The sequence below is a fragment of the Microcaecilia unicolor genome, chromosome 1 (assembly GCF_901765095.1).
Source record: "Microcaecilia unicolor chromosome 1, aMicUni1.1, whole genome shotgun sequence".
Taxonomy (NCBI): Eukaryota; Metazoa; Chordata; class Amphibia; order Gymnophiona; family Siphonopidae; genus Microcaecilia; species Microcaecilia unicolor.
In genome coordinates, this window is record NC_044031.1 from 183331049 (window position 1) to 183352730 (window position 21682).

Sequence of the window (21682 nt, forward strand, 5' to 3'; positions counted from 1 at the left end):
TGCTGAGGTACGCCGTGTCATGCACAAAAGCAGGTCCCCGCTCTGATACCTGACTCCCAACGGACTCCTAGTAAAGGAGGCGGGAGAGCTGCTGTGTGGCCTTGGCACCCTCACTTTGAGCTTAAGCCCACTCCAAAATTGTGGCTCTAGTTTATTGTCAACCAGATGGAGATAAGTTTTCAGTTTTGATACAGTATAATTCATCACAAAAACAAAATATAAGAAAACCAATGGACTGCATTATGGTCTTATAGCCTTTTCAGTTATGTTTAAACATAAGAGATCTGCATGAAACAAAATATTTATTTTTATTTTGACTTATAAAACTACTTGTCCCTGAAACATGTTCAAAACAGAATAATCAATTTGTGAATCTAAAATGTGAACTTCTACAAAACATATACAGATGTGATTCCATGTGCCCCAATGAAAGGAGAGTTTAATTTTATTTCCATTTAATTTCAGTATATTCTGTCTTTATAACACCAGGCTTCCCAAGGCACATTACAACAACAGTTATGATGAGTCCACAAAGAAAAAGGATATCCTCACTGAAATATAGCCATCTGTATTGTATAGAACAGTGTAGAAAAATGAGCACAAAATATAGAGTTTATAACTGCTGTTTCTCTACCAGCTGCAATAACTTTTTAAGCAGTTTTAGTGATATTCATTTGTTATTTCTCCCCCCCCCCCCTTTTTCCCCTGAGCCTACCTTTAATTTGTTTCAAAACTTGCTGCCAGCGGCAGCAGCAATCACAGACACTGCCTTGCAGCCAGCTGACATCATCTCTTTCTGCTGCGAGGCTTATCCCAGCGGAAACAGGAAGTTACCTCAGGGCAGACAACCGCAGTAAAGAGAGAATGTCGGGCTGGTGGCAGGGAAGCACCTGTGATTCGCTGCTACCGCCCAGCAAATTTTGAAACAAATTAAAGGTAGCACTTAGGGGAAGAGGGTTGAGGGAGGGAGGGAAGAAGGAAAAGAGGAGATGGAGGGGAGGGCGGCGGGAAAGCAGGAGGAGTGTAGAAGACTCAGTGCTTCACATCACAGGACCTCCCCTATCAGCGGGAGATGACCTGCCAAAGCGGGAATCTCCCGCTCAATACAGAAGACTTGGCATGTCTGCTGGATGAGCCCACCCGTAGCTATGCCCTTAGTTTATATGGCTAAAACAGTGACAGACCTAATTTTGGCAGAAATCGCTGTCATATTTACAGCATCCACCGAGGATGCTGCCAGAGATGATCTGCCTCAGTTATCTGCCCTGCTGGCAGCAATGGATCTTCTATTGCAGATAGATCACAGGACTTAGGTTTTACTCAAATTTTCTTGCTGGAATTTGTTCTCTTGTTGACCAGAGCCTTTTGTACAGGCAGAGATTTACCTTCTGCTTTTGTAGAAAATCAGGATGATTGGCTTTCTGTAGTCTCTGGAATGGAAGAAGAGCTAGATTTCAATTTTGACAGTGCAGCAGTTTGTGCTAGAAGAAGACATCTTCTCTGAGGGGGGATGAAGTTCCACTGGAAGAGGATTCTTCTATGGTCCATATTTTTGTTACGGGGGCTTGGTTACTTCATATTTCCCAGATTTTTTCTACTCTTAAGATATTGTGGCTAAGCCCAGTTCTAATCCTGGTTCCCAGGACCACATTTAGCTTGGTATCAGAAAGCCTTCTAAGATACCCCTATCCTTCAGGTGGTAGATAATATTTAGGCTCTCTGTGAAGACTTTGTAGCTCAGATGTATATTAGGTAGTCAGAGCAATTTGTGGAAAAAGCTATGCAGTTATCAGTGGGGCATGATCCAAGTTCCCCTTTTTTAGATCTGGGCACAACCTATTTTGTGGATGCTTTATATCAGGTATTCTCAACCTAGTCCCTGGGATATACCTAGTCTGTCAGGTTTTCAGGATATCCACAATGAATGTGCATGAAATAAATTTGCATTCATCATTTCCATTGTATGACAGTAGCCTAAGCCAACAAACGAGGAGGAACAAGAAATCTGCAGGTAGCAGAAGAGGTGCAGATGTTGATGGGTTGGACAGAGGAGAATCTGGAAGACATCTTGGCAGTACCTGTGGCCCTGGGATTACCTCAGCAAGAATTCCAGGAGAATGAAGTATAATGGATGATGTTTTCTTGGAAGCGGTACATCATGGACCTTATGGCTACAGGCCAGAATGCAAAAGTTCCAGCCTTTCATAGTAAATGACGGCAGAAAAAGACCTGCATGGTCCATCCAGTCTGCCCAACAAGATAAACTCATATGTGCTACTTTTTGTGTATACCCTACTTTGATTTGTACCTGTCCTCTTCAGGGCACAGACCGTATAAGTCTGCCCAGCACTATCCCCGCCTCCCGCCACCGGCTCTGCCACCCAATCTCGGCTAAGCTCCTTAGGATCCATTCCTTTTGAACAGAATTCCTTTATGTTTATCCCACGCGTGTTTGAATTCCGTTACCGTTTTCATTTCCACCACCTCCCGCGGGAGGGCATTCCAAGCATCCACTATTCTCTCCATGAAAAAATACTTCCTGACATTTTTCTTGAGTCTGCCCCCCCTTCAATCTCATTTCATGTCCTCTCGTTCTACCGCCTTCGCACCTCCGGAAAAGGTTCGTTTGCGGATTAATACTTTTCAAATATTTGAACGTCTGTATCATATCACCCCTGTTTCTCCTTTCTTCTAGAGTATACATGTTCAGGTCATCAAGTCTCTCCTCATACGTCTTGTAACGCAAATCCCTTACCATTCTCGTAGCTTTTCTTTGCACCGCTTCAATTCTTTTTACATCCTTCGCAAGGTACGGCCTCCAAAACTGAACACAATACTCTAGGTGGGGCCTCACCAACGACTTATACAGGGGCATCAACACCTCCTTTCTTCTGCTGGTCACACCTCTCTCTATACAGCCTAACAACCTTCTAGCTACGGCCACCGCCTTGTCACACTGTTTCGTCGCCTTCAGATCCTCAGATACTATCACCCCAAGATCCCTCTCCCCGTCCGTATCTATCAGATTCTCCCCGCCTAACACATACATCTCCCAAGGATTTCTATTCGCTAAGTGCATCACTTTGCATTTCTTCGCATTGAATTTTAATTGCCAAACCTTAGACCATTCTTCTAGCTTCCTCAGATCCTTTTTCATGTTTTCCACTCCTTCCCGGGTGTCCACTCTGTTACAGATCTTAGTATCATCCGCAAATAGGCAAACGTTACCTTCTAACCCTTCGGCAATGTCACTCACAAATATATTGAACAGAATCGGTACCAGCACCAATCCTTGAGGCACACCACTACTCACCTTTCCCTCCTCCGAGCGAATTCCATTCACCACCACCCTCTGGCTTCTGTCCGTCAACCAGTTCCTAATCCAGTTCACGACTTCGGGTCCTATCTTCAGCCCATCCAGTTTATTTAAGAGCCTCCTGTGGGGAACCATGTCAAAAGCTTCTCTGAAATCTAAGTAGATTACGTCCATAGCTCGTCCCTGATTCAGTTCTCCTGTCACCCAATCAAAGAACTCAATGAGATTCGTTTGGCACGATTTCCCTTTGGTAAAAGCATGTTGTCTCGGATCTTGCAACTTATTGGCTTCCAGGAAATTCACTATCCTTTCCTTCAGCATCGCTTCCATTACTTTTCCAATAACCGAAGTGAGGCTTACCAGTATGTAGTTTCCAGCTTCTTCCCTATCACCACTCTTGTGAAGAGGGACCACCTCCGCCGTTCTCCAATCCCTCAGAACCTCTCCCGTCTGCAAGGATATGTTAAACAAATCTTTAAGAGGTCCCGCCAGAACCTCTCTGAGCTCCCTCAATATCCTGGGGTGGATCCCATCTGGTCCCATGGCTTTATCCACCTTTAGCTTTTCAAGCTGTTCATACACACACTCTTCCGTGAATCTCATTTCTACTTTTTGCAGTCCATCGCGGTCCTTCTCTAGGACTTTCTTCTGTGAAAACAGAACAAAAGTATCTATTTAGCAAATTTGCTTTTTCTTCACCATTATCCACATAGCAGTTCGCAGTATCTTTTAGTCTCACAATTCCCTTTTTAGTCATTCTCCTTTCACTTATATACCTGAAGACATTTTTGTCACCCATCCTTACATTTCTAGCCATTTGTTCTTCTGCTTGCGCTTTTGCCAGACGTATCTCTCTCTTGGCTTCTTTCAGTTTCATCCTGTATTCCTCCTTGTGTTCCTTTTCTTTAGTTTTTGTGTATTTCTGGAACGCCAACTCTTTAGCCTTTATTTTCTCAGCCACTTGCTTGGAGAACCATATCGGTTTCCTTTTTCTCTTGCTTTTATTTACTTTCCTTACATAAAGGTTCATGGCCCTATTTATAGCTTCTTTCAGCCTGGACCACTGTCCTTCCACTTCTCGTATTTCCTCCCAGCCCATCATCTCCTTTCTCAGGTATTCCCCCATTTTACTAAAGTCAGCACGCTTGAAATCCAGAACTTTGAGTTTTGAGTGGCCGCTCTCCACTTTAGCTGTAATATCAAACCAAACCGTTTGATGGTCACTGCTGCCCAGGTGGGCACCCACTCGGATATTTGACACGCTATCCCCATTTGTGAGCACCAGATCCAGCGTCGCTCTCTCCCTCGTGGGTTCCGTCACCATTTGTCTGAGCAAACCGCTTTGTAAAGCATCCACGATCTCTCTACTTCTTTCCGATTCCACAGACGGAACCTTCCAATCTACATCTGGCAGATTGAAATCTCCCAGCAACAGCACCTCTCTCTTGTTTCCCAACTTTTGAATATCTGCGATCAGGTCTTTATCTAGTTCCTCCAATTGTTTTGGAGGTCTGTAGACAACACCCACGTGTGAGGTTCTATCCTCTCTTTTTAAGGTGATCCATATCGCTTCTTCCTTTCCCCAGGTCCCTGTCATTTCGGTCGCTGTGATATCATTTCTCACATATAGAGCTACTCCTCCACCTTTACGACTCTCTCTATCCTTCCTAAACAGATTATAGCCTGGTATGTTTGCATCCCATTCATGCGAACCATTTAGCCACGTCTCCGTGATTGCAACAATGTCTAAGTCTGCCTCCAACATCAGGGCTTGAAGGTCATGAACTTTATTGCTTAGACTGCGAGCATTTGTGGCCATCGCTTTCCATGTACATTTCCTGGTATGTGCTTCAACATTTGTGATTTGGGGTTGTCTTTTCTCTTTGGGTACCTTCATATCCTTTTGTTCCAACTTCATTTATTTCTCTTCTGCCTCAGTTCTATTTTCAGGATTATCACCATGCTGTAATGGAGCAAAAGAACTCTGTAGGGGCAACACTTGTGAGGGCGGATGCCTCTGGTGCACATAGCGAAGTCTGCCTGAGCCTACTGTGAACCATCTATTCCTAGGTGGTTTTATCCTTGGAGGCAGTGGTGTGAATTTGGCTTGATTCTGTGCTGCATGGTTTTGTGTAGTCTTAGAAGCTGCTTTAAGTGCATCTAATTCCTGTTTTACCTTACTGAGCTCCTGTTTTAAACTAGCAAGCTGATGACACAGGACAAGCCTTAAGTCTCCAGATAATTGGCCTTGATACTGAAACACCACAATTATTACAGAGAATAAAAGTCATCCTGTTTGTTGGAATGGGAATGAACAGGTATGCTATGATGGGGTTAATACTGTTCAAGATTAACTTTACTCCTCAGCCATACATAGGCAACCAGAGGCAGTTGTAATTTGGGTGGAGTTAATTTGCATTCTCCGAGGACAAGCAGGCTGCTTGTTCTCACTGATGGGTGACGTCCACGGCAGCCCCCTCCAACCGGAAACTTCACTAGCAAAGGCCTTTGCTAGTCCTCGCGCGCCGATGCGCACCGCGCATGCGCGGCCGTCTTCCCGCCTGAACTGGCTCGTGTTCGTCAGTCTTCTTTTGTCCGCGCTCGGGACGGTCGTGTTTTACCGCCGTTTCGTGCCCCTCAAGTTGACCTCGCGCGTGTTCGCGATTTTCGCTAAAAAAAAAAAAAGAGAGACCGATCGGTCTTTACCCTTTTTCCCGTGTTTCCAGCTTTTTCCCCGCGTAAGTTTCCTTTCGCTTTCGGGACCGGCCTATTTGGCCTCGATTCGGGTTTTTCTCCCTTCTTTTTGGTGCCCTTCGTCATCATCGCGAATTTTGATTTCGCCGGCGTGATTTTTGCGCCCATGTCATCAAAGTCTTCCAGCGGCTTCAAGAAGTGCACCCAGTGCGCCCGGGTAATCTCGCTCACTGATAGGCACGCTTCATGTCTTCAGTGTCTGGGGGCTGGGCACCGCCCACAGGCCTGCAGTCTTTGTGCTCTTTTAAAAAAGAGGACTCAGGTAGCGAGATTGGCCCAGTGGAACGCGTTGTTCTCGGGCTCTTCGACGACAACAGCACGGGCATTGAGTGCATCGACGTCGACAGCATCAAAGTCTTCGGCATCGACTGCATCGAGGCCCCTACCTTCGGCATTGTCGGTACCGAAAGGTTGCGGCGACGTCGGTGGTACCGGGACCTCCGCTGTTGCTGATGTCGTCGGACGGTGGTGCTTCGTCTGGAGTACAGGTGAGGGCTGTCCATTCCCCTGCTGGTGGCGGTGAGCCTTCGGGTGGGTCTCCCCCTGCCCTGAGGGCTCCTGCGGTACAGCCCCCCCCCCCCCCCCCCCCCCCCCCGAGATCAACCTTCTTCGGCCTCGGCCCCGAGGAAGCGACGGCTGGATTCTACGTCCTCCTCGTCGGTATCGGGAAGCTCCGGTGACATGCTTCGCTTGAAGAAGTCTAAGAAGCATCGTCACCGGTCTCCTTCCCGTCTCGGTACCGAGAGCTCTGGATCGCCGAGGCAGTCGGCACCCAGTAGGCATCGGCACCGGGAGGACTGCTCACCCTCTGTTCAGGAGGTGTCAATGCGCTCCCCCTTGGACAGCCCGGAACAGCCTCCACACCCGGAACAGACTCTGACATCGACGCCTGCATCAGCGTCTCGGTCTTTCTCCACAGCCGCTCTACACGAGAGTCTCCGGGCCGTTCTTCCAGAGATACTGGGGGTGCTTGCGCCACCGGTACCGTCGAGGGAGATGCCGGCTGGCCCCTTGCCCGAGGTGGCTACGGCCGCCTCCCAGGCAGACTCCCCGACGGCAGAGGGAGGTTCGCCGATGCTGGCGAGGGAGTCCACCTCTCGACGCTTCTACCGTGGCCGTGTTTCCACGGAGTCGAGTCGGGCATGGCTTCAGACGCAGGTTCATGAACTTGTGTCTGATACCGATGGTGAGGCCTCGTGGGAGGAGGAAGAGGACATCAGATATTTCTCTGATGAGGAGTCTGATGGCCTTCCTTCTGACCCCACTCCCTCCCCTGAAAGGCAGCTTTCTCCTCCCGAGAGTCAGTCTTTCGCGGCCTTTGTCCGGGAGATGTCTACGGCCATCCCCTTCCCGGTGGTTGTGGAGGATGAGCCCAGGGCTGAAATGTTTGAGCTCTTGGACTATCCTTCTCCACCTAAGGAAGCGTCCACAGTACCCATGCATCATGTCCTAAAAAAGACATTGCTGGCGAACTGGACCAAGCCACTAACTAATCCCCACATTCCCAAGAAGATCGAATCCCAGTATCGGATCCATGGGGACCCAGAGCTGATGCGCACTCAGTTGCCTCACGACTCTGGTGTGGTGGATCTGGCCCTGAAGAAGGCTAAGAGTTCTAGAGAGCATGCTTCGGCGCCCCCGGGCAAAGACTCCAGAACCTTAGACTCCTTTGGGAGGAAGGCCTATCATTCCTCTATGCTCGTGGCCAAGATTCAGTCCTACCAGCTCTACACGAGCATCCATGTGCGGAACAATGTGCGGCAGTTGGCGGGCTTGGTGGACAAGCTCCCTCCTGAGCAAGCCAAGCCGTTTCAGGAGGTGGTCAGGCAGCTGAAGGCGTGCAGAAAATTCCTGGCCAGAGGGGTATATGATACCTTTGATGTTGCATCCAGGGCCGCTGCTCAAGGTGTGGTGATGCACAGACTCTCATGGCTGCGTGCCTCCGACCTGGAGAATAGGATCCAGCAGCGGATTGCGGACGCCCCTTGCCGAGCGGACAACATTTTGGGGGAAAAAGTCGAACAGGTGGTAGAACAGCTCCACCAGCGGGATAACGCTTTCGAAAAATTCTCCCGCCGGCAGCCTTCAGCATCTACCTTCTCAGGTAGACATTTTTATGGGGGAAGGAGGGCTGTTCCCTACTCTTCTGGTAAGCGTAGGTACAATCCTCCCTCTCACCAGCCTGCGGCCCAGGCTAAGCCCCAGCGCGCGCGCTCTCGTCAGCAGCGTGTGCCTCAGCAAGGCCCCACGGCTCCCCAGCAAAAGCAGGGGGCGAGCTTTTGACTGGCTCCAGCAGAGCATAGCCGACATCAACGTGTCCGTGCCGGGCGATCTGCCGGTCGGGGGGAGGTTGAAAGTTTTTCACCAAAGGTGGCCTCTTGTAACCTTCGACCGTTGGGTTCTTCAAATAGTCCGGCAAGGGTACACCCTCAATTTGGCCTCGAAGCCTCCAAATTGCCCACCAGGAGCTCAGTCCTACAGCTTCCAGCACACTTGCAGAGGAACTCTCCGCCCTTCTCAGCGCCAATGTGGTCGAGCCCGTGCCATCCGGGCAAGAAGGGCTGGGATTCTATTCCAGGTACTTCCTTGTGGAAAAGAAAACAGGGGGGATGCGTCCCATCCTAGACCTAAGGGCCCTGAACAAATATCTGGTCAATGAAAAGTTCAGGATGCTTTCCCTGGGCACCCTTCTTCCCATGATTCAGGAAAACGATTGGCTATGCTCTCTGGACTTGAAGGATGCCTACACGCACATCCCGATATTGCCAGCTCACAGGCAGTATCTGCGATTTCAGCTGGGCACACGTCACTTCCAGTACTGTGTGCTACCCTTTGGGCTCGCCTCTGCGCCCAGAGTGTTCACGAAGTGCCTGGCTGTAGTAGCAGCAGCGCTTTGCAGGCTGGGAGTGCATGTGTTCCCTTATCTCGACGATTGGCTGGTGAAGAACACATCCGAGGCAGGAGCTCTACAGTCCATGCAGATGACTATTCGACTCCTGGAGCTACTGGGGTTTGTGATAAATTATCCAAAGTCCCATCTTCTCCCAGTACAGAGACTCGAATTCATAGGAGCTCTGCTGGATTCTCGGACGGCTCGTGCCTATCTTCCGGAGACAAGGGCCAACAACCTGCTGTCCCTCGTCTCCCGGGTACAAGAGTCCCAGCAGATCACAGCTCGGCAGATGTTGAGATTGCTGGGCCACATGGCCTCCACAGTCCATGTGACTCCCATGGCTCGGCTTCACATGCGATCTGCTCAATGGACCCTAGCTTCCCAGTGGTTTCAAGCTGCTGGGGATCTAGAAGACGTGATCCACCTGTCCACAAGTTTTCTCAAATCCCTGTATTGTTGGACGATTTGGTCCAATTTGACTCTGGGGCGCCCTTTCCAAATTCCTCAGCCACAAAAAGTGCTGACTATGGATGCGTCTCTCCTGGGGTGGGGAGCTCATGTCGATGGGCTTCACACCCAGGGAAGCTGGTCCCTCCAGGAACGCGATCTGCAGATCAATCTCCTGGAGTTACAAGCGGTCTGGAACGCTCTGAAGGCTTTCAGAGATCGGCTGTCCCACCAAATTATCCAAATTCAGACAGACAACCAGGTTGCCATGTATTACATCAACAAGCAGGGGGGCACTGGATCTCGCCCCCTGTGTCAGGAAGCCGTCAGCATGTGGCTATGGGCTCGCCGTTACGGCATGTTGCTCCAAGCCACATACCTGGCAGGCATAAACAACAGTCTGGCTGACAGGTTGAGCAGGATTATGCAGCCTCACGAGTGGTCGCTCAACTCCAGAGTAGTGCGCCAGATCTTCCAGGTGTGGGGCACCCCCTTGGTAGATCTCTTTGCATCTCGAGCCAACCACAAGGTCCCTCAGTTCTGTTCCAGACTTCAGGCCCACGGCAGACTGGCATCGGATGCCTTCCTCCTGGATTGGGGGGACGGCCTGCTGTATGCTTATCCTCCCATACCTCTGGTGGGGAAGACTTTGTTGAAACTCAAGCAAGACCGAGGCACCATGATCCTGATTGCTCCTTTTTTGGCCGCATCAGATCTGGTTCCTTCTCCTTCTGGAGTTGTCCTCTGAAGAACCGTGGAGATTGGAGTGTTTTCCGACCCTCATCACCCAGAACGAAGGGGCGCTTCTGCATCCCAACCTCCAGTCTCTGGCTCTCACGGCCTGGATGTTGACAGCGTAGACTTTGCCTCTTTGGGTCTGTCGGAGGGTGTCTCCCGCGTCTTGCTTGCTTCCAGAAAAGATTCCACTAAGAGGAGTTACTTCTTCTTATGGAGGAGGTTTGTCGTCTGGTGTGACAGCAAGGCCTTAGATCCTCGCTCCTGTCCTACCCAGACCCTGCTTGAATACCTTCTGCACTTGTCTGAGTCTGGTCTCAAGACCAACTCTGTAAGGGTTCACCTTAGCGCAATCAGTGCATATCATTACCGTGTGGATGGTAAGCCGATCTCAGGACAGCCTTTAGTTGTTCGCTTCATGAGAGGTTTGCTTTTGTCAAAGCCCCCCGTCAAACCTCCTACAGTGTCATGGGATCTCAATGTCGTTCTCACCCAGCTGATGAAACCTCCTTTTGAGCCACTGAATTCATGCCATCTGAAGTACTTGACCTGGAAGGTCATTTTCTTGGTGGCAGTAACTTCAGCTCGTAGAGTCAGTGAGCTTCAAGTCCTAGTAGCTCATGCTCCTTATACCAAATTTAATCATAACAGAGTAGTCCTCCGCACTCACCCTAAGTTCTTGCCGAAGGTAGTGTCGGAGTTCCATCTGAACCAGTCAATTGTCTTGCCAACATTCTTTCCCCGTCCTCATTCCTGCCCTGCTGAACGTCAGCTGCACACATTGGACTGCAAAAGAGCATTGGCCTTCTATCTGGAGCGGACACAGCCCAACAGACAGTCCGCCCAAATGTTTGTTTCTTTTGATCCCAACAGGAGGGGAGTGGCTGTGGGGAAACGCACCATATCCAATTGGCTAGCAGATTGCATTTCCTTCACTTACGCCCAGGCTGGGCTGGCTCTTGAGGGTCATGTCACGGCTCACAATGTTAGAGCCATGGCAGCGTCAGTGGCCCACTTGAAGTCAGCCACTATTGAAGAGATCTGCAAAGCTGCGACGTGGTCATCTGTCCACACATTCACATCTCATTACTGCCTGCAGCAGGATACCCGACGCGACAGTCGGTTCGGGCAGTCAGTGCTTCAGAATCTGTTCGGGGTTTAGGATCCAACTCCACCTCCCTAGGCCCATGTTTATTCTGTTCCAGGCTACACTCTCAGTTAGTTGGATAAGTTGTTAGGTCAATCTCAGTTATGTCCTCGCCGTTGCGAGGCCCAATTGACCATGTTTGTTGTTTTGAGTGAGCCTGGGAGCTAGGGATACCCCATCAGTGAGAACAAGCAGCCTGCTTGTCCTCGGAGAAAGCGAATGCTACATACCTGTAGAAGGTATTCTCCGAGGACAGCAGGCTGATTGTTCTCACATACCCGCCCGCCTCCCCTTTGGAGTTGTGTCTTCCCTTGTCTTTGTCTTGCTACATATGGGACTGACGAACACGAGCCGGTTCGGGCAGGAAGACGGCCGCGCATGCGCGGTGAGCATCGGCGCGCGAGGACTAGCAAAGGCCTTTGCTAGTGAAGTTTTCGGTTGGAGGGGGCTGCCGTGGACGTCACCCATCAGTGAGAACAATCAGCCTGCTGTCCTCTGAGAATACCTTCTACAGGTATGTAGCATTCGCTATAAGTAGAATAGTTAGGAAATTTATTTAGGAAGAGTCAGTCTTGGGGTGGGTGGGTTGAGGGGCAGGGTGGGGGGGCTTAAAGTTTAAAACCTATCTCCAGGAAAGGAAAAAAGTTCTAATACTTGCTAGCAGTTTTGAAATCTGAAATCTCCTTTTCAGATTTACAGATATTAATAAACCAGTTAGAAACAACAATCAAATCACAACAGGCAGAGCAGATTAAACAGAGCACCCTATATTGCAGATTAAAACAGAGCACACTATATGCAGAGTGGAATGAAACAGCAGAGCAGAATGAAAGTCAGATCACACTATTTTCAGAGCCAAGAGGTTTTTTTTTTTTTTTAGGAAAGATAGAAATGCAGTGACAATAATAGACAAGGAAAGAAGGAAGAGATGCCCAGAGAAAACACAGCCAAGGGATAGGGATAACCAGGGATTTATAGGCAGATGCACTAAAGCTAAATGAGCCTTTAATGACCCTCCAACGAGGAAAATTTGATCCGTTGCATGCATCAAAGGGCTTTTACCGAGGAAGCCAGCAGCTAACGAAAACGGAATGGAGATGAGCAATTAGTGTGAAAACCCCATTGAAACGACATGCACTAACCTTTTCCGATTGCCTTTACGCAGGAAAAAGGCAGGAAATCTAACGAGAGGTCTGGACCTCTCGTTAGGACAGCTCTGTGCCAGGAAAAATCATTAAGTGAAAAAATAAACAAACTTTGAGCCAATCCCAGCGCATTAGCAGAGCTAAAAGCGCTGTGATTGGTCCAAAGGACGTCAGAAAACACATCAAATAAAAAAAATAAAAAAAGGATCGGGAGGGGGCAAGGGCACTCATCAGGAGCGTCCTGTATGGACGGCCTTGCCCCCCCCCCCCCCCCCCCCCCCCCGCTGCTCCCCACCTTCTGACGTCAGAAGGAGGCGGGGCCTGGGCCAGGGAAGAAGAGACGTCATGGAGACTCTACAACCAACACAATAGATCTTCCTGCCCGTGCAGCGCTTCTGAAAGAGGTGAGAGGCGCTGCTCGGGTCGTTAATAGGGAGGGGGGTCTCGGTGGAGGGGGGGAGCGGCGTAGTCGACCTCAGGGGGGGCAGCGGGGGCGGGGCACGGGGCGAAAGAATGACGGGAGGCGGAGTTAGCTCTGCAGAACACAGGAACAGGAAGGGAGGGGGACCGGGGCAGCTAGCATTTTGCTTTTTCGGGGGGGGGGGGGGGGGGGGCGGAAAGGGGGGAGCAGCGGGGGGGGGGGGGGGGGCAAGGCCGTCCATACAGGACGCTCCTGATGAGCGCCCTTGCCCCCTCCTGATCCTTTGTTTTTGGATTTTGCTGACCGGGTAGCCACGTGTATGTGTTGTGGCTTTTTTTTTTTGTTTGTTTTTACGTTTGCAGCATGCGCAGAGCAGCCAGCAAAACGCTTGGCTGCTCTGCGCATGATTTAGGGGCCGATTACCGATGTGTATTGTGATTCTTTGATACATTGTACGTTTGAATACCGATCTGAGCATGTGTGACTTTTTTTTTTGGTGCATTCTTCGTTTTTTAAAAATCATTAGGGACTTTAACGATTTTGATTTTTTTGACGTTTGGTTGCTGCATCTGCCTCTTAGCCAGCACAAGTCTTAGCTGTGTGAGTTTCCTTCAGCCAGGAGATAAGATCATGAGGCTGCTCAGTTTAGCCCCTCCTAAGCAATTAAAATGTCTGCAGAAGGACCAGGTGAGAATGGGGTGGGGGAGGGGGAGCACACTGTTAGGAAAGGAAAAAAGTTCTAATACTTGCTAGCAGTTTTGAAATCTGAAATCTCCTTTTCAGATTTACAGATATCAATAAACCAGTTAGAAACAACAATGAAATCACAACAGGCAGAGCAGATTAAACAGAGCACACTATATTGCAGATTAAAACAGAGCACACTATATGCAGAGTAGAATGAAACAGCAGAGCAGAATGAAAGTCAGATCACACTATTTTCAGAGCCAAGATCTATTCTCAGGAATAGATCTCTTAATTCAGCCATGGCCATGGTTAGGTGTTCTGTGTGTATTTCTGCTGTGACCGCTCAAAGGGTAAAGAAACATCGGGATGTTGATTGCTCTGGATTGGCTAAGATGACCCTGGTTGAGAGAGTTGATGGTCTGAAAGTAGAGCAGGAGGAGCATCTTTGGTTCAAGGTCCAATCAGCATGTCGGATGCATTTTTGTCTGACAGTTTGGCTCTTGAGAGGACATAGTTGAAAGAAACTCTGTTTGAATAAGATGATAGCTACCTTGTATTCTAGAAAAAGGTCTACCTCGTTAGTATACATAAGAGTTTAGGGGATTTTGAGAATTGGTGTCAAGATAAGTGTCTCCTCTGGATTCTGTTTCACGTATTTTGGATTTCTTGCAAAATGATTCGGACAAGGGGCGGCTGTTTCTCTCAGTTGAAGGTACAGCTGGCTGCATCGTCATATTTAGTGGTCTAGTGAAGGGAGAAAGCTTAGCCACTCCAGATGTGGTATGTTTTTTCCTTGGGGTTAAATTTATTAATTTGCCAGGTTGTCCATTGATTCCCCCCTGGGATTTGAAGTCTTGTCCACCTTAGTTCACCTCCTTTTGAACCTCTAGATTCCACAGCCTTAAAAGATGTCACCCTTAAGACAGTTTTTCTTGTAGCTATTTGTTTGGCTAGGTGAATTTTAGTATCATAGGCCTTGTCCCGTAGAGAATCTTTTTTGTTCTTTATCAAGGAAAAGGTGGTGCTTCCATTTGTTTTGTCCTTCCTTTCCAAAGTTATGTTGTCCTCTATCTTGAATCAAACTATCTCTACCTCTTTTTCAGACTCTTAAAAATGTGTAGTGCAGTTGCCTTGCACAAATTTGGATGTGGGATTCATGTTGTTACCCGAAGAGTATGGAGGAAATAAGGAAATCAGATGAACTTTTTATTCTTTAAGGTGGAACCTCTAAAGAGGAGGCAGCATCAGAAGTGGCGATCACTTCAAAATTTAGATCAACCAGTTCTACAAGCTTTGAAAGCTAAAGGATCAATGAACCACTGCTCACTTGCCCTGTCCTTTTTATCCTCACCTCTTTATCCCCTTACCCTTAGATTGTTCTGTCTGTCTGCCTGTCTTATCTAGATTGTAAGCTCTTTGAACAGGGACTGTCTTTTTGTGTATGGTGTACAGCGCTGCGTATGCCTTGTAGCGCTATAGAAATGATAAGTAGTAGTAGTAGTTTCCTGAGCAGAGCACACTTTATTTCCTCCTTGTGAAATTTGCAAAGTGGCAACCTGGAAATCTATGCATTCCATTGCCTGTGACTATAGATTGGATGTTCAAGTTTGATGTGCAGCCCTTAGTGGCAGAGATTTTGGTGTCCTACTCTCAGTAAGTACTGCCTTGGTGCATCCCAAATGTCTGGGTTGGTCTAGTGGGACAACAAGGGTAAATTAGTTCTTACCTACTAATTTTCTTTCCTTGAACCTTTCCAGACCAGTCCAGAACCCACCCATGCTTCTTGGCATCTGTTGGTGTTCCCTCCCTTGAAGTGTAAAGATTTAAATTTTAGCTAGTTCATTATTCATGTTGGATGTTTAGTTTGGAAGGCTTTATCCTTCATTAGTGCTTCTCTGTTGAGTGGTCATTAGTTCCTGGAGTGATTTTTCCTTTGCCTTTGTTGCTCAGCTTTGTTATGATAAATACTGACTGAACAAAGGGTTGCACAGGGTTCTCAAGTGATGACATTGGAGCTCAATAGTTTTCAGTCTGCAGCTTCTGGTAGGACAGCATAAACAAAAGCATCTGGACTGGTCTGGATGAACGAATGGAAAGAAAATCACCAGGTAAGAACTAACTTACCTATATAGATCAGAGAAAAAGAAAACCCAAAAAGTAAAAATACAACAAAAGAAGCCGTTGTTGGCTCCAGAAATGGCTGCCACAAGACTGCTGTGGGAAGTCTTAGAAGCCATTTTGACTACAGAACCAGCAAGGGCAGGAGCGACTGGGGATTGTTCCTGCCCCAAGTAGACCACCAAGGTTTGTAAGGTAGGCCAGGTGGGAGGCTGTTTTTGTTCAGGGGAGGGGGTCTTTTGGTTTCAGCTGAACTTGCACTGGCATTTTGGCTGAAACTGAAACAAAGCTGAATTTGAATTTTGTGCCAGTTTCAGCACCAGAACTAAAATTTGGTTGGCTGCGACAGACAAGATAAATTCATTTCATGGAATTCCTGTTAAAACTACTAAGCATCCAGTTGCAATTAAAAACCTAATCGCAGTCGCTAGCTTTTTAACCATATGGGACTGAACATCACAGTTCAAAAACTGGCCCTTCATTTTATTGTACAGAAGAATTTTGTCATCTTTTGTTGGACATGAACAGAATTAACCGTTTTGAAACAAGGCAGGAACAATCTCGGTAATCTTGCTATTTGGCTTTGCTGGATAGTTCCATACTACAGAATTGACTAGAACCCCGTGCATTACTACAGCGCAAATTGTCTTGTGTATTTGTAAAGGTTTGCAGACTATGTTCTGAGTAGTATTAAATGTAATCTGGGATTGAGCTGTTGGGGAAATATTATTTGAGTGTAAATAATTTGTACTTGGGTTCATTGCCTTTAATTGCTTACTCTTCTTTTGCCTTCTGTGTACAGGTAAGCAAGGGTGACAGCAAGAATGCCAAGAAGAAGAACAATAAGAAGACTAGTAAGAACAAAAGCAGCCTGAGCCGAGGCAATAAAAAGAAACCAGGAATGCCCAATGTATCGAATGACCTATCCCAGAAACTATACGCTACCATGGAGAAGCACAAGGAGGTGAATATGGATTGTGGGGCTGGAATCCTGATCTTGTCCATCCTTATATCATGAGTTGAGCTGATTCTAACAGTACAATTGGTCTGCAGCAGGAAAGTGCACTGCCCCACTTCTTTGTCCAAATGTTTCTCAGCTTTTAATCATGCTCACACATTCCTGCTCTGTCTCTCAACTTTTGCTGCAGTTTCTCTTGTGTGTGACAGGTATGTATAAATAGGGAAGCATAGTTCAGCCTTTGTGGATGCAAGTCCCACCACTTGTTCTTACAGAGTTGGTAGTCCAAGTGCCAGGATTTGCAATCAAGAAGAGAGGACGCTGAAGGGGAGAAAGATGATGGGTCAGGTAGATAAGTTGATGTCTAGTGAGGAGAGAAAAAAATTGGAAGCATGGAAGAAAAGAGAAAGTAGGTATAGTAGAAAAAAATAAATAATTTTAGAAAGGGGAACTGCATAAGACAAGGGATAGTTGAAACTGAAGAGAAGCAAGAATCTGAACATGAAGGAAAATTAACATAGAACATGCCAACAATTGTGTGGAAAAGTTTAGACACAACCTCTGACTGCTACAAAGTTAAACATTAATATTTGTAAAGAAGAAGAAGGCTAGATTTAAGCATACAAATTCAAAATATACTAGCCAAACAAATCTTGTAAGTATCAAAAAATCAACTTCTCTTTTTTAAATGTTTCAGAAAATGTGGGTTATAAGAACAAATAAATGAATTCTTTTGTGCCTTAATATTTACATATGTCAAATTCATCATTCATTTCACTCTTCTAAAAAGTAAGTTAAAAACCTTAGAAGTACTTATAGAAGCACTGTAAGCACAAGTCTAGAGTGCTTCAGTATCTTAAGTGCACAAAAAAATATTCCTTGTAATTAATTTTGTTTAATATCCAAAAAGACTTCTGTGCCCTGTTTCCGACAGCGTCTAGCATAATGTAGAAAAGCTGCTTCAAGGAAAATTAAAACAAAATCTGAAAAAAAAACATGATGTACATAAATTATCATGCAGACTAGCAGAAATATGTTGTGGTAAATCTGATAACAAAACTCTCAAACTTAGTGTGGCACTCATATATTCAAAATGTATTCTCAGCATTCTGCTAGCTGTCACGATGGCTGTGGCTCTTATTAACTCCTCCTCAAAACAACTTTGACATAAACAGAGACTCCAAAACAGATCCTTAAGGGAATTCCACACAAAATTCAGCAAAAAAAAAAAAAAAAGGTTGTCATTCAACTCTAGAGTTTAGACCCATAGTTTCAACTGTATACAAACGAAATATCCATTGCTGTTCTAGCCAAAGTAATTTCAATCTACAGCCCCCCTCTCTCTTAGAGGGGAGTAATGAGTCGATCAGAAAACATATCAACATGAGTTTGGAATATTGAAATGTGAAACGGGGGGGGGGGGGGGGTTCTCTTTTTGTGTGTGTGTAATTGGACAACTTTTATGTTTAGTCATTCGAGTCTGAAATGGTCTTGAAATCCTGCATACATTTTCTGGCAAGGACAAAGAATGATATATACTATGATTGACGAATTACAAGTTGTATGAGACCTACTACTACTACTTATCATTTCTAAAGCGCTACTAGACGTACGCAGCGCTGTACACTTGAACATGAAGAGACAGTCCCTGCTCGACAGCTTACAATCTAATTAGGACAGACAAACAGAACAAACAAGAGATAAGTGAATATTAAAGTGAGGATAAGGGTTCTGAACAAAGTGAATAAGGGTTAAGAGTTAAAAGCAGCATCAAAAAGGTGGGCTTTTAGTTTAGATTTGAAGACGGCCAGAGATGGAGCTTGACGTACCAGCTCAGGAAGTCTATTCCAGGCATATGGTGCAGCAAGATAAAAGGAACGGAGTCTGGAGTTAGAAGTGGAAGAGAAGGGTGCAGATAAGAGAGATTTACCCAGTGAACAGAGTTTCCGGGGAGGAATGTAGGGAGAGATGAGAGTGGAGAGGTACTGAGGAGCTGCAGAGTGAATGCACTTATAGGTCAATAAGAGGAGTTTGAACTGTATGTGGAAACGGATAGGAAGCCAGTGAAGTGACTTGAGGAGAAGGCTAATATGAGCATAACGACACTGGCGGAATATTAGTCGTGCAGCAGAATTTTGAACAGATTGAAGAGCAGAGAGATGGCTAAGTGGGAGACCTGTAAGAAGCAAGTTGCAATAGTCTTAAGCGAGAGGTGATAAGAGTGTGGATGAGGTTCTGGTAGTGTGCTCAGAAAGGGAAGGGCGAATTTTGCTGATATTATAGAGAAAGAAACGACAGGTTTTAGCAGTCTGTTGAATATGTGCAGAGAAGGAAAGAGAGGAGTCGAAGATGACCCCAAGGTTACGAGCTGATGAGACAGGAAGGATGAGAGTATTATCCACAGACATACAGAATGGGGGAGGAGGAGCCCAATAAGCACAAGAATCAACCCCCCTTGATGCATGATGCTGGGAGCATAGAGAGATCTGGTACCTGAGAAGCATCGGCACCTGGAGGAGCGCTCCCCCTCCATCAAGGAGGTGCCGGCACGGGAGTCTCCATGCAGCAGGGACCAAGTGCCCGAGCTAACACCGGCATTTCACCAGGCTGTCTCTGACCCAACCCCCCAGCCTTTCCCAATGTTGACCCTTGATGAGCGGATCCAGGCCATGTTCCAGGAGCACTTGGAAGGATTTTCCAGCAGAGTGCTGTGGGGCTAAAACCCTGCATAAAGCACTACAATTTGGCAGTAGCCTGCATAATAAACCTGACTTTTATAGACCTGATCTTCACCAGAGGCTTGGTACTGTGTGAAGGCCTCCAAGTGTACGAGGAGCCATCCAATCTGAGAAAAGGCAAAACAACTGGACAACAACTTATTGTTGTTATATTGCTATCAGCGTGGGCGTCACTACTAAAACTTCAGGATGTCAAACTTCAGACCAAATGGCATTAAGAAAGGTATAAGAATCTCTTTTCTGAAGGTGTTGTCAGCTTTGCTGGCACGTGTGCTGTTTTCTCAACTTCTGTAACAGCCCTCAGCTGGCTCCGAGACCTGTCACCTGATGAAGGCTTGTTAATCTGTGGCATCGCTGCCTGAGACTTCCCAGCTGGGTAGTCCACCGTTCTGCCTATGTGTGAGTTCCTGAATTTATGATCTGAGATGTGCTGGTGTTCCTGATCCTGATCTACCATCATCGAGTGCCTGTGCTGTTTCCTGATCCAGTGTCTGTGAGTGATGCCATCTGTCAGGTCTGAACTGCTATCTCCTTAGTGCCTATCAGTGCCTGGGGTTTGTTAGGTTATCCTAATTTGGGATTAGGCAAGTGTGCACTTTCTCAGTTGATATATCAATTGAGGTGTCATGCATCTTGCAGTTTGTCATTAAATGATGAATTTGACACATGTAAATGTTAAGGCACGAAAGAGTTGATTTGATTGTTTGATACAAGATTTGTTTGACAAAGTTGACCAAGACATTTTTTGACGATTTAATGTTAAATAACTATTTGCATTTTGTTAAACAGTTTGAAATAAGGAAACCATGAATATGGCATGTGCAAAAGTATGGCCACCCTTTTAATCAACATTTTAACAACTACTGTAGCAGATTTAACAGACTCCAAACATTTCCTATGATCAGCTGAGAGCCTTTCCTTATTGTCCACCAGACCAGACTACACAAGTGGGTTATGCCAATCTACCAGCAGATGGAAACAAAGCAAAGGCTTATGAACCCAGTCCTATAAAAGCGTACTTTAACCCAGTTCTATAAAAGGGTACTTACTGTACAGCGAGCAATTCCCTTTTATAGGACTTAGTTTTTCTCTGTTTCCGGCAGATGGTAGGTAAGCATAATTACAAGAATAGTACTGGATCTGGTCTGGGTCTATTTCCAGGCACAGTTGATGAACTAGGTACTAAGTTGAGTGAAGGCAGTTGGGGGAGGGGTGGAGTAGGTTCTTGCCCTTGGGTTCTGCCTCTGATCACCTCTTTGGGGAAGTAGTAAGACTGGGTTGAGGGAAAGGAGACCCAGGAACCAAAGTGTCGTGGGAAGCATCAGTGAGGTAAATGCAGTAGAGAGTTGCTATGCAACAGAGAAGAAAGAAGCAGATTATTGGACTTATAGCGCTGGAAGTAGCATCAGAATTAGCCACAGTTGCAGTTGTTTGAGGGGGAAGGAATCTCAGCCATATGCTCATGATACCAATGCCATCTGAGCAAGTAAAATGTACCCACTGTGGCAGCAGCCAAATTCAGCTCTAGGCAGTGCAGTTAGTGCCTGGAATGCATGAAAGTGGCTTTATCTCCACGGCTGGGAAGAGGCCATAGCTGGAGTCTTCACTTGCAGGAGGCTAGCTTCCCTGGTTTCGCCTCACCTTGCTCTGGAGGATGTTTTGGCAGGGGCTGCACAGGCAGTCCAAGGAGCCCATTGGTTCAGGAAAGGGGCTTGGTGACATTTTTTTCCTCCTGAGTTTTTATATACCAGTGTTGGCCCCAAGAACCTCATCTTGAACTTCAGAGGAAGCAAGTCCAAATAAGAGTTTATATTTGGAAATTCAGAGTAGCAAGGAAGTCTGGTTGATGGCTTGGGCTATGATTGCTGGAGCTCCTCTAGCCTTGGACTGGGGGAAGAATCGTTTTGAGCCTCTTTCAGAGGGGGAGCTTCCCGCTAATTGCCCTTGTTCTGAAGACACACAGCATTTCATAGGACCTGGTAAAGGGGGCAGAAGCCTCCATTGACCCTATTTAGAAGGTCTGCTTAAGCCTATTAAGTCACTGTCCATTCATCGGACTGTTGGAGCCATGATTGTAGCAGGATGAAATTACTTTCTGAGAGTGAGCTTAACCATAAACAGGCTAAACCCATTGGAATTTGAGGAAAAGTTGTAATTTGCCTAAGCTGGGATGCTTTGGTAACAGCAATGACCAAGAGGATCATCACCTTTAAGGGAGGTACAACCCTTAAGCATCTTCAGGACTGGAAAACAGAAGCCTTATTGAATCAGGTATTTGAGGTGGTGACCCTGGGGATAAGTGCCAATGGTTTGCAGTGATTAT

At 46.8% G+C, this 21682-nt stretch overlaps 1 protein-coding gene across 1 annotated transcript in view; it reads left to right on the forward strand.

Moving 5' to 3' along the window:
- Window positions 1-21682, forward strand: part of EP300 (E1A binding protein p300) — a 507140-nt gene that overhangs the window by 470248 nt on the left and 15210 nt on the right. Inside the window, 1 exon segment of the mRNA XM_030203013.1 lies at window positions 16466-16627. Coding sequence (XP_030058873.1) covers window positions 16466-16627 — 162 coding nt within the window.